Source organism: Ascidia mentula, chromosome 4, assembly GCF_947561715.1.
Source record: "Ascidia mentula chromosome 4, kaAscMent1.1, whole genome shotgun sequence".
In the NCBI taxonomy this organism is placed as follows: Eukaryota; Metazoa; Chordata; class Ascidiacea; order Phlebobranchia; family Ascidiidae; genus Ascidia; species Ascidia mentula.
The window spans coordinates 5,430,022-5,443,797 of NC_138569.1; the positions used below are offsets into that span (position 1 = coordinate 5,430,022).

Sequence of the window (13,776 nt, forward strand, 5' to 3'; positions counted from 1 at the left end):
CTGGTTAGTAAAATATGGTTTTAGATGACCGAATATGATAGAAATCCCAAACATTACTTTTATTTTCGGTTCCGCATGACTGCAGATTAGACGCTTGGTACTAAATGTAAATGTAACTCATAACAAAGAGAGAGGACTTGGGAGAAGATTGTTTTGCGTAAAAGCGTAACTTTGCAAATCTTGAAATGTGGTTTAAAAGTTGGTCTTTGTCATAGAATTTGAAGTCTACCTTCCGGCCAGCTTGGGTTTAGTGGTAGTGTATTTAGGGAGATTTTAGTGAATTCTCCAGCTGGCCAAGGTATGGAAATTTCAGAAATGGACAAGCCCATTGGGTATGGAGCTTTTGGAGTTGTGTGGTAAGTTTCAAGAATGCAACCTCGTCTCAAGGATTTGTTTTAAAGCAGCTAAGTTTAACTAACAAGTAATAAAATTTGCCTAAAGAATTTTTTTGTAATACTCTTGTACTAATCTGAATAGTTGTAAGATATTTGTTGTTACAAATGCAGGGTTTTGCAAAAAATCTACCATTTAAATAACAGGGCTGTCAAAGACCCTCGAGATGGCAAACAAGTTGCCCTGAAAAAGATGCCAAACGTGTTTCACAACTTGATGTCGGCCAAAAGGGTTCTTAGAGAACTGAAGATGCTCTGTTACTTCAATCATGAAAATGTAAGGTTTTTACTTGTATGTACGCATATGGAATATTGAGGGCATATACTGTATATATCGTTTCAGTGCAATATATCTTTGTAGTTATAATTATTTTTTGTTCATATGTAAATTTTAAAGGCAGACAATGAATTGGTTGGTCAAACCAATCTTTTACTTATTGTGACATGTAGCAGATGGTTATAATCTAAATGAAATGCAAACAAAATAAAATTATGTCAAGCTGTACAAATGTAAAATATGTACATTTTATGGCATTTTTAAAATAGAAAAAAACACCCTGAAATACTATGCCTTAGGACAGGTATTACCAAGACGACTGTCAATATTTATTTTGAGGCCACAAGCAAAAAACCCTGCCTGAGAGCGCACACGATTTTGTAACATAGCTCAAATCTTCAAGCAGCACGTCTCAGTTTGACAGCATGGTGTCAAAAACGTACATTTCTTGTCTGTTCCACAGTGTAAATCAGTGTGACCTTCAGGCACTTCTGGCTTGTAACATTCTGCAACTAATGCAATAGCCATAATTAATCAAATTTTGTTGGAAATTTGTTTAATCTGTGCTGTGTTAAAGTGCTAAGATGTACTTAATATCGTGTGATCAAAATCTTTTCCAACTTCCTTTTATTTGTGTTTAAAATTTTTTTAATGTAGTCAAGTTTCAAATAATACTTGTCTTGTACCAAGACAATATATAGATAGTCCACCCATAGAAAGTATTTAATGTGCAATATTTTCAGGTCTTGTCAGCTGTAGACGTGTTACCTCCTGTTGACAGTCCTTATGAGGAAATGTAAGTTTTGCTTATGTTTGAGCATAATTATTACACTTTGCAAAATTGTATGTTATTTGATTGCTTTAATTAACCCACCCAATAAGTGCCCCATCCCAAGGTCGCTAATTATAATGAAAACCAAATCTACTATCTGTAGCATAGTTGTCTGTGCAAGTTTAAAAACTGTAGATTTGCTTTGTGTGTTTCTGTTGGCAAAAGCAACAATCACATAAATAAATAATTAAATGCTGTACACCCTGTTTTAAATTGTCCCTTCATTAAAGTTCTCTGGTCTTGTCATAACAACAAAACGTAAATTATCATTTTCATGTTATTTCTCCTTAGCCTTATCTGCAAACGGTTTGTTTACAAAGGCTTGTAATTGGTGTGTGCAGGTACGTTATAACGCAGCTAATGCAGACAGACCTTCACAAAATCATAGTCTCCCAGCAGCCCCTGACCACAGATCACATACGACTTTTCCTCTATCAGATCCTGCGAGGTATTGATTTACGTTTGACATTTTCAAATGTATTTCCATCCTAGGTGACTGACATTAAACTACGGGTACACTTAAAATAACAGTTTTTGATGCTTGGGTAATTGCCACATTTTGGAAAGTTTGTTTTTTGTTATTAGTCCTGTATATAGAGCCTTATATACTTACTTTAAAGAATTTTTATTCCAAACAAATTCAGACCTACATCATAATATATATTTTGCAGGCTTAAAGTATCTACATGCGGCCAGGATATTGCATCGTGATGTGAAACCAGGAAACCTACTTATAAACAGTGATTGTCGTTTAAAAATCTGTGACTTTGGTCTTGCACGTCTGGAGGAGCCAGATGAATCAAAATACATGACGCAAGAAGTGGTCACCCAGTATTACCGGTTAGTTTTCACCACCAATAACAATGCTTTTCCTGCTAAACAGCAAACTGTAAACAGGAAGTTATGCTTTAATTTGTGCCTCCAAAACCACCTGAGCTGCTTTGGCCCAACATTGTTACCTATACTTTATATTTTTTTATTAAATATAAATATAGCGTCCACTTGTTCGTGAAAAAAGTGATATTTATATAATGGTGTAAGTTAATTGTAATTTTTTTGTGTGTGATATACATGAATAAATATGTTCACATGTGAAGTCCACTAATTCCCGATCATTATATTTTTACTATCTCACATATAGTGGCTTATTTGTGTACAAACATTTTCCCATTTAATGTATAGATTTGCGACCTAAGTAAACCCTAATTTGTTTGTTTTGGGTTTCTCATTAGGGCGCCCGAATTGCTACTCGGAGCAAGGCATTACAACAGTGCAGTGGATGTTTGGAGTGTGGGGTGCATTTTGGCTGAACTGATTTGTCGAAGGATATTGTTCCAAGCCAACAGCCCTGTCTCCCAGGTAATTCCATCTTGAATCGCACAAGAATATATTCACGACTTTAATACTAAAGAAAAAGGTTGACGAATTATGAACTTTACAGTTAGCAGCGCCTGATCAAATATTAATAATCTTTCCAACACCCGCGGTTAAAGATCATTTCTTGAGCCTAAGTTGAACTACAGTGAACGTGATTCATTTCACCACGAAGAAGTGAAGGCCATGAAGGGTCGGCGATGAACACGTTGAAAAAAAACCGTCTCGCAAGTAGCATGTTTAAAAATGAGATGAATCGTCTGCAAAGGTTGGCTGTTTCCGCGTTGTTCGTTCTCACAAACTTCTTTGCACTTTAGACCCTTATAAAATAGCGCGACCTTTAAATAATTAATGAGCGATAGGAATGGAGCGTCTGCGTGTTTTCGCGCTACCGTAATCTAATCATGTGACCTGATAAATGCGAGGTGTTCTAAAACGGGTTGAAATTTTAACTGGGTTTTCTCAAAATACCGTGTTATCGTATTATTTTGTCGTATTTTCGGATGGGGCCCGCTTCAGGTCCCTATTGACTTTTAAAAACAGTATTTTTTTCTTGTATTTCCTCCCTTTCTGCAGAATATTATATATATATATAACGTCAGTACCTTATTTAAAAAAAGGAATTTGGGGTTTAATGTAATGTTGTTGTTTGGCAAACAACTCAAGCTGAGACTCGTTATGGCGCAAAATGAGTAATACAACTAATCTGCGTTATTTTCGTTTCGGTGACGAAAGTTTGTGTTGATCAAAAAACCCACCAAGCGACGTCATGGGTTTAAATATGTAGGGGTGGTGTTTCTACTATGTGCCAACCAAGTTGCATTTAAAATATTGCACCTCTTTGTGGTCACTTAGGCAACCTCTAAAACGTTCACACAACATGGCACCATTTCAATTGATATATTCATCCACAGATCGACATGATCTACAAGCTCCTGTGCGACCCAGACAACTCGCAGCCTCCAGTTCGTTCAATGGACAGACAGACGCGCACCCAGCTCTACAAGTCTGTGTCTCGCATGCCCCCGCCGCCCAGTACTTTTTACCATCTCGCTCCAGCCATGACGCATGAAGCAGCCCACCTTCTGTCGCGAATGTTGGTCTGGAATCCGGTAAGCTTCGGGTCACAACTATGTGGACTTTTTGAACATGACTAAAATATCTTTCAACTGTAGTTCATATGTCTGATTCTGTAAGTTTAGTCTGGCGAAGGAGGCCAACGAGCCTACGTTAACAAATATGGAACCATTATATTAGCTCTGTCAGATTTAAGGCTTAGGTCATCTCTTTCAACGTTACAGCATGACGTAATATGACTTTATTCCCTAATTCGTAAAACAATACCTTTTGATTTTACGTTGTAACTCCTCCCCCTAGTGGGGCGTATGTATAGCTTTGACAATAATAGGTCTGTTCAGAGTCTATAGTAAGAGCCACATCATCCGAATTCGCAGCCACCAAATTTCCATCCATGTAATTCCGCACTATTTTCTTCGAACAAAAACTTCCATACTCGCGCCCGTGCAGTCACATGCGCCAAACCAACCTCTCCCTGCATTCTTGCGGCTGACTGGTGGCGCGTTGATTTCCCTAGGAGAAACGGGTTTCCTGCAACGAGGCCCTGCGACACGTCTACCTGTGCGACGGGCGGCTAAGATACCACACGAGTCTGTGTCGCTGTTGCTTCGTAACTGCTGATGGTATTCGACACGCATCGGAACAGGAATTCGAACCGGTGCCAGACCGTCCCTTCAACGACTCGTACGAGGCCGAACTTCGGTCCGTCGAAGGCGTGAGAAGTAAGTTGATCACGAGATGCTCCTATATACGCGTACGTGGAAACAGTTACGATGCGATCCTTTTGTAGTGTTTATTCCAGTGTTTCCCAACCGGTGGTAGGCGACGGCATTCCAGGTGGTAAGCGAGCACCTTTCCATAATTTGCGGATATACTTCGAACTTAACGTAATCTCATAATGTTTGCTACTTCATTCCCTTAGTTAATTTGTAACTTTCAGCTAGGTGGTACGCGTCGAAATTGTTTCCCCACCAAGTGGTACGCAACCACAAAAAGGTTGGGAATCACTGGTTTATTCGCTCTATGCAGCAAACGGGAAGTGATTAAAATAAGGCGGTTTGCTGTGGCGTGCAGCAGTCGGTTTCTCTGGGCCTGCAAAGGAAGCGCTCTAAACGTTGATATTATCACCGAAAAAGTTTAACCTGACAAGAGCGTGATATTTAATTACCTTTCCCACACAGACGCGGTGACAGAGTTCATCAATAGCCAACCGTGCGGCCGAAAGACACCCCTACGCATCAACACTTCGAGTACAGTGTTCCCCCGTTTCATGGCTTCCACTGTCGCACAGTCCCAACCAGTCACTGTGACGTCATCAAGAGTTGCCTAGTGACATCCTACTATTTCGCCTGTCAGTATTGGTTCGGAAACAATGCGGGCCCACGACGCCTTTTCGCGGCACTTCCTTGCTTCGGTGGCGTAGCAATTGTATCTCTTATTTATTATAATATTTAAAATCAAAATTGCGGAATTAGTTTACCTTTCATTGTGTTGCGGTGCCCGAATAGTGGGTGCTGCTGGCTTGCCCCCACTAGATGTCGCTGCACACATGCGCCAGTTGCCGGGTTGTACACACTGTTGCTTGTTACCTTGTTTTTAAACGCAATTACTGCTGAATTTGCCGTTTTGACCGACTTGCTTAATCGATTTGCAGTTGCTTAGATACGAAATAGCGCCCCCTAGAGTGCAATTTGCCCGTCGCGCCCAGTTACAGACGAAATTTCGTAACTACCTACGTATGCCATTACCAGTGCCACCTTTATTCTAGTGTTGCAACTTAGCGTTCGAGTATACACATTGCATTAGAAGCTACAATCGCGTGTTTAGCTGCTAATGCGACTACCTTATGTTTGTGTTATCATGATACTAAGTAAGTGCTTTTTTGTAGTTGCAGGTTGCTTTTTCCCGGTTGTGGGAACGGATGCGTTTAGTTTTTGGCGTGTTTTTGTTTGTCGTGCTGTTAAAGCGTGGTTCAAACGGCGTACGTTTATTCCGTTTTGCTGCACTATTGAACTGCTGCGTGTCCATTAGTTTGTTTTGTCTCAATCGCTCCCAAGTAGATCATTCTGTTACACTGGACCATCGCCATTTCTACAATAGTCCATTGTTTTCTTATCCAGAAATGAGCACTTTGAATTAACCTCCTACCAAATATTAATCGTATGCAGTTATCCGAGGCACACCGTCCCTTGTTACGTCATAATGGCTGACTATTGCGAGGTTCTAAACTCTCCTGCTCCGTTTTTACGACGTTGTTTACTGTTGTATTGGTGCAGTTATTATTTATTGCCCCTATTTAGTTGCTTGCCGTCCCCTGGTTATTTATGCTGTGATGTTGTTGTGCTTCTGTAAATTTTTGCCGCTTTTATTCATGTTTTTTTTCTTGTTTTATTTTTCGTTTTTTTTTACTCGAAAGCGACGGCTGTTAACAGCGAAGTTAATGAATTGATTGCAAGCATGTTTCTGATTTCCTTTCAATGAAATTGTGGTGGTCCCGTATGCGCTTCGGCATCTCAATCGTTCTCATGCCAAACGTCCAACACAAACCGCAAATTTCGGTAAATGTCTCACATAAACACCTCTTATTTGAATGAAATCATGCCATTTTTTGTTGCACCAATTTCTAAAAGAACTAAACACTGATTGTCGCTGGATTCCATGCGTGCGAATCAAAATTTTGTTTGAAGCGTTTCTTTCGTTTTATAGTGTTTACCCGAAAACTACTGTAAGGTTTATGGCGGGAGAATTAACCAACCTACGCTCCGCGTGTTTGCACAATATTTTGTACCAACCCTATCCAACAATTCAGTATTACACCTAGAGAAGCATTCTTTCATGGAGAAAGTTCCTATATTTAAGGCGCGATTTTCACTTTTTTACACCAGCATCCTCAGTTTTACCTTTTTAACAGTACGTCTGAACGACTCTTAACATTCTGAACCACGTGAGCATTGTGCCCATTGCGTCTTGATATTTGGGAACATCGTTCGTGCTCCTGTGTGCTTTTGTCTGTCATTGTGCTTTTTCAATTGTCATTTTGTTTTTGTCGCCATTTAAATAAACAACTTCATGGTGTCAACTTAGGTTCAGGATTTTCCGAGGGACGGGAGCGACCTAACAGCATTTGTGACATCGCTGACTGTCATAAAAATGACCTTAATGTGAATGCATTTGGTCAGTACAGCGGTGCGTGCACCGTTCCTCATAGATCAACCAAATAAAAACCTCGTGTTTTATGTGTGAAGCTATGAGCTCTGACAGACGTGCGTCTGGGTGATTTGGGCTCAGTTAGCCTACAAGTCGTCCCCGGCACCTAGCTGTGGATCTGCAGTTCGGGAGTTGGCTGTCACCGAATCCGGACTGCATTTTTCGCAGGCTCCGGCAGGTGTGCATGTTAGATAGTATGTATATCTCTAAATTACATGGTGAAAACAATTTTGATTATACTATGTATGTGCTTAGCGTAATAAAAATGCTTGGGAAAGTAACGTAGCTTACGAAATATGCTCTAAATATAAAGATTGGTTCAAACTGTCTCCATAAATCTAAACAGCCAGTGTGTTTTAGATAGTTACGTGTACACTTTTTATTTAGACATTTTTTATGTTATTTCTTTTCATGTGTTGTTTGGCGTAAGTTTCGTTACTGGTTTGCCGTATACGCACTTACATTTCAAACCAACCAAAAGGAGAATATATCTCGAGGTTGCTATTATTTTAATTTGTTTTTTCAAGCGCACGGAATTTGATTGCTTGTTATAACCACTGCTTTTTGAGCTGCTAACAAGACTACTCCGAAAATAGAAAATGATTAAACTCTTGAAAGTGATTATAGTTCTGGTTGTGGTTGCGGCGACGGATGCAATGACAGAATTTCGGCCAGGTACCATGGTAACAGAAGTATTGATCTGACACAAATTTAGGAAATCGTCCTGCAGTTGGAATGGAAATCTGTTTAAAATACAATAAGTGCCATTGCATAATAAATATTTTATGCCTTACGATGTATATGATCTGTTCGTAAAGGGTTTAAAATGACTGACAACTTTATACTAATGCAAAACGTTGCCACTTTATGTTTCGGTCAACGCCAGACTTTCTAAAAATTACAGTCAAATCACAGAAGATCAAATGTCACCCGTTTGTTGATGCTTATGATATTATATCCCGACTGGCATTCAGGATGTTGCGCCTATATTCTACTATTCTTTAATCTACCCTGTAAACTGCCACCTTTTTCAATTTGATTCCTTAGTGCGAATCGCCATCAGGTTATCGTGACCTTGGGTATGAACCCAACGGCTTTACAAATGTTGCTCGATCATTTTTCTGCTTCCAATGTAGGTGCTTGGGGGCCGTGGACATCTTGTACGCCATCTTGCGGCCCAACCTCATCCAGGTTTCGATTGAGAAATTGTCACAGTGCTCCCGAATGCAGTTCGTTTGAAGTTGATTCGTGTGTCGTTGATCCTTGTCCAGGTACTTAAGCAGTGGCGACAAAACGTACCCTGTTGCCGCAACTAATAAACAGCGATAAAAATTAACGTTACTGTGTAGTGTGGGAGGAATGGACGTCGTGGTCAGCCTGTCCGACCAGTTGTGGTCCTGGAACAGAGAGGCGGACGAGACGTTGTAAGTTTGGACCTGGATGTGAGGGTGATAGCGAGGACACGCGAATCTGCTGGCACGAATGCGAGTAGGTTGTAATGCGGTGGATGTCAATTTATTTCTATATCTCAAAAAAAACATCACAAGCTTTTTATTGACATCACCGGGATTTGAACCCAGGATATCCTGGTCACGAATCCCAATCAGGTTTTCTTCTTGGTATATGGGCGCATGACCGATTTTTAATTTGCGAAATTGGTTTATTCGCCTGCTAGCAACGTATAACAGTATGAATGTAACTCGTTCAACATGTTGTTTAAATAGTAAAGCATAAATTCACTTGAAAATAGTAAAAATAAACAGTACGGAATATTTTTTTCCAAATGTACCATCATTATTTTTTAACATTGTTTCATCTTCTTGCATCAGAGAATGCGTCGACATTTGGAAACAATGCGAGCTGCTTGTACCTGGTTGGTGTTCGGAAGAAATCGTGGTTGACAACTGCCAGAGGTCGTGCAAGATGTGTCGGCCCGAATGCCACTGTCAAGACGGTAGGAGGGCGATTTTGAACTAAATAATGTTCTTTAACGTCATAAGGTTCACTGGCGTCGCAGCCAAGGTATTGCTGCGAAGCTAGTGAACTAGAGCTGAGATAGGCAAGTATAAAGAGCCTGCCCAGCGTGACGATCTTGCCATGTCATCCGATAACATGTAACACTTCCGTGTTGTCTCATTTAAAATGGCATTAGTGTGCTTGCTTTAAATTTTTTAATATTCTTTTTTCCAGAAATGGGCGAGCGATCGGTTTGGTCGGAATGGTCGAGCTGTAGCGCCACGTGTGGCGGAGGGGTGATGAGTAAAGAGAGGTTTTGCCATAATGCCCCGGATTCCTGCGGTCTCAGATCAGAAGAAGAGATGGAGTGCAACACGGGGGCTTGCATAGGCGAGTGTTTATACTATGTGCAAGGCAACATTAATACACACCCTTAAAATATACAAATTCAGATTTGGAAAATACTGTGTCTCTAGCATAGTTTGATAAAAGATAGTTGCAACGTATTATAAAAATAACGTTTTATAATAATAACTTTATTGTAGTATTCAAATGTACTAATTCTACTCATAAGACATTTTTGACTGTTTTTTATTAACGCTCATCATGCAAACAAAAATACTATATTAAGATTATGTTTTGTAAGTTTGCACTGGGGATTGTCCACCTCCTTTTGTCGCAAACAAATTCAGATTCCGTCTGTGTGCACAATATGCCTTTTATGTACAGAGCTCGAGATTTTGCTTTCCATACTCGTATAGTAACATATTCGCTAACGCAGAGATAGGAGTTTGCAGCAAGGAATGCGGTGGGGGAACTACCATGGTGGAAACATGTGATCAGGTAGATCCAACACGATGCTGGACTGAATATCAAGACTGCAACACCCACATGTGCGATGCCGGTGGGAAAATTGAACTCAAAGAGTTATGTTTAGTAGTATATAGTCTATAAACAAAACTGAATCAATTTAAACCAAGCTCGCTGACTGGCTGCGGAGTGTTTCTGTGTTTTTCCTATCAGATAGCTATATGTGTTCATTTTTTGTTAAAAAACTCTATTTTGTCATTGATCTGACAACAAAATAAACCCATTTTCCAGCAAGCTCTACTTATTTTGTTATCTGTGTTCATCTATAAGATTTCTGCATTGCCAAGGACTCAGATCATAATGTAGATCTATACAAGTTTTAGTCCATTTTCTGCTTAAATACAGTGACGTGCGACCCAAAAGTACATCGCTACCGGAGCAACTCTACTTGCTGCACGCCGTCCACCACACCTTTCCAGTGCGGAATTTACAGGATCGACAGCAACATAGTGGGGGGCGAAGAAGCCTTGCCCTCCGATTGGCCTTGGATGGTATAAGTTGTATGGTCAATAAATCTTACCGGTCATAAAGATAACTGTTTCTTGATTCTTTTACACGTTTAGTAATTCTTATTATTTGGTGTGTTGTAAACTGTTGTAAAATAAAGTTGTTTTTAATGTACTTTTATGGTTTAAACGTTACACTGGTTTGAAGGAATGTGCATATTGCATATAGCTGTTTCTACTGACATGTTTCTATTATAGAAAATAAAATATTATCTCTTATAGAAATTCTATAAATTGAAGTTTTTATTACGCTTCAGAAAAATAAACACGGAATGTTTTCATTACCAAAGAATGGAATTTATAATAGTGTTGAAATTACGGCCAAACCTTTTATGGTTTTGTTGTTGTGTGTGTAGGCCTTGTTGATCCTTGGTAGAGAGGACGTGGGAGATAAACTTTACTGCGGTGGAAGCGTGATTGCCGATAAATGGGTAATAACGGCCGCTCACTGCCTCACGTAAGTATACAAACCGTGAATCTTAATCGATTTAAATGTTCATCGTAAAAGTGATGGTAAATTATAGGCTCAAATTGTCCTTCTACTATAGTTACATTTTTATATGTTAGATGCTTGCATATTTCGCCTTACAATACGCTTCACCAGTACGACCTGTACGATATGTATAAATACACGCATAAACGATTTTGCAATTCTTTCAAAGTGTTTACAAGAAATTTTTTATTGATCGTTTATAGACAATTTCGATACTCGCCTGAAAATGTTAGGATCGCTTTGGGAGCGAGAACCTTGGACGGACCGAAGAAAATCGTCAGATCTAAGGAGATCCACATGTATAGCAGCGAATTCACATTTCCACATCACGATATAGCACTTATTGAGGTTTTTCAACAGAAATTATTGTTAGAGTTGTACTTTAAGTTCATGGGATTACGGTATAGTTTGAATTCGATTTGTCCTATACCGCTAGTCCTACAAAAATCCTTTCTAATAGGGATGCACCGAAAGTTCGGTTTGCAGAAATTTATTCTGCCGAAACCAAGGTTTTTATAATTATTTGGTTTCGGTCCAATATTTTCGCAAAATTCGGGCGAAACCGAAACTTTTTTACTGCATGCAACGCTCATACGCAAAGTTTAGTGTAGAATAGAATCATTGTCAAACTGTATGGATGTGTTCGTTTTATTTGTTTATTGTCACCGAAATGATGAAAATCAACTTTAGGTATTGGTACAGCAGTCGGTTATTCTTTAAGTGCCAATAATAGGCACATGTTTTGTTTATTTTTTGCGTTTCAAGATATGGATATAAAATTATTAAATTTGCCGAGTATTCAGTTTCGGCCGAATTAAAAAAATGCTGTTTCGGTGCATCACTACTTTTTAAGACTACACAGCTTGGCTTGGTGCAACAACATGGGGGTATACTGTGTTGGGCTAAAAAGCACGCTTCCACAATATTTTTATTTTAGCTCGAGCAGCCGCTTGACCTATTATCAAATACAAACTTGAAAGGAAAGGTGTCTCCTATCTGTCTTCCTATGGGAGAGCAGACACCCAACGACTATCAGTGTTATGCCACAGGATGGGGTGCAAGTAAGTTAATATTGCGAAAACTGGATTTGTAAATGAAAATTCAATAAGATATGTGAAATGCCACAAGACTCCACCACTTTCTATAAATAACGCCCTTATAAAAAACATTGAAGAAGGGCGACGAACGTTAATATTGTGGTAGTCCCGGCTCAGTGACCTGATTTTTTCGTCAGATTATTTTTAACTTGATGGCTACGGGGATTTTTTAATAATCCGGATCACCAGCAGCCTTTTCATTTTGACAGCCGACCCGACCAATCCCCAATTGAGCAGAAAACTGAACCAGGTGAAAATGCGACATTTTGATTTGAAAGTTTGCCAGCAGTTGCACGCAGCTGGAGGAGGAGCTGATTTGATCGACGAATTTAAAACTTGCGCTGGACTTATTGCAGGCGGTGTCGATACTTGCGTGGTAAGAAAATAATGCATATCTAAAATGGCCAATAATACCGATGGTTTTCCCCAACATTTATGTAATTAAAATCTAGTGATAAGCAATGTGGAGCCAATAATATGAATTGTGTATAAGCTGCAGCCAAGGTCGAAGGTCGATACAGTGGCCATCTGTCTGCAGCTTATACACAATTAAAATATAGTTTCATAAAAAAAAAAAAAAAAAATGTAGATTTCCTTATTCATTTTCTTAATTTGAAGTTATTTTTTCCTTATTTGTTAAAACTATTCGTGCAGTGACGCCCAGGTGCACTTTTCATGAAAATGTTATAATATGGTTTAGGGTGACAGCGGGGGTCCCCTGGTGTGTCAGCGTTGCTCCACATGTTCGTGGTACCTGACTGGCATCACCTCCTTTGGTTCGGCCAACTGCGGTGCCGCGGGCTACCCAGGCGTCTACACCAAGGTATCGGCGTACGAAGATTGGATATTCAAGACCATAGGCGAGCGTACAGAATCACAGTCCTTTAGTGACACTTGTACAAAGTAACAGGCTTGCAAGAAAAACTACTGTTGTGGTACTCTGTGGATATTTGCGCTTTCGTTGGTGTATGATGCAAATAAACAGCTTGTTATGTAACAAATATTATAAACAATATATGCCTTGCTGGAACCTTACTTAGACGTGGATCATTTTATGCTACATAGCTTGGCAGTCTTATCCGCCAGCAAGAATGTTACCAAATACATTTTAATTTTTACGACTTAAAACTAGTTTTGAATTTCACAATCAAGTCACTTAGAAAGACATTAATGGTATAAATATAAATATCGTAGTGTATCTATTCTACAGTAGTACACAATTACACGCACACAAAAGATTCTCGTTCTGGCCACAATTTGAATTGGAAAGGTTCTTAACAATTGTGCGACTATTGTTCTCTTACAATGGCGGCATGTTTACATATCTACTATAAAACCAAGCTATAGCTAAGCTAACAATGAACAATATCATGCTGATATATTCTTCGCGGTACAGAACGGCATAGTTGGGCCAACCTGTACATCAGTTTTGTTAAGATTGGTTATTACTTCAAAATATTGACTTGATGAGGTAGATAAGTTTTTGTGCTTCCTCCCAGTGGTTGCAGGATTTGATTACAGGAAGTCAAAGTTTAGACATGGAATCACAGTTTAGAGGTATGACTGTATACTTGTGACAACTTGTTAAACTGTTGAGTAAGATTATGGCTACCTATAAGAAAGATTTGACAAAGCAACAAAGTGATAAACTTTAGTTTTATTCGAGGAAATGCAATAAATAAGTTATAAATAAAC

General features: G+C 39.3%; 2 protein-coding genes across 2 annotated transcripts; both read left to right on the forward strand.

Annotated features, from left to right (window-relative positions):
* Positions 1-142: 142 nt before the first annotated feature.
* On the forward strand, positions 143-6,999 carry LOC145897582 (serine/threonine-protein kinase NLK-like). Its single transcript, XM_082985932.1, has 9 exons — positions 143-356; positions 540-669; positions 1,413-1,465; positions 1,843-1,949; positions 2,173-2,341; positions 2,734-2,860; positions 3,790-3,987; positions 4,470-4,674; positions 5,134-6,999. Exons 1-9 carry the CDS (start codon positions 301-303, stop codon positions 5,280-5,282), a joined length of 1,194 nt encoding a protein of 397 aa, XP_082842058.1. The 5' UTR covers positions 143-300; the 3' UTR covers positions 5,283-6,999.
* Positions 7,000-7,758: 759 nt separating this feature from the next.
* LOC145897860 (uncharacterized) lies at positions 7,759-12,988 on the forward strand. Its single transcript, XM_082986313.1, has 12 exons — positions 7,759-7,834; positions 8,296-8,430; positions 8,509-8,647; positions 8,989-9,113; positions 9,350-9,505; positions 9,897-10,019; positions 10,331-10,476; positions 10,848-10,948; positions 11,188-11,332; positions 11,922-12,045; positions 12,291-12,457; positions 12,782-12,988. Exons 1-12 carry the CDS (start codon positions 7,759-7,761, stop codon positions 12,986-12,988), a joined length of 1,644 nt encoding a protein of 547 aa, XP_082842439.1.
* The last annotated feature ends 788 nt before the right edge of the window (positions 12,989-13,776 follow it).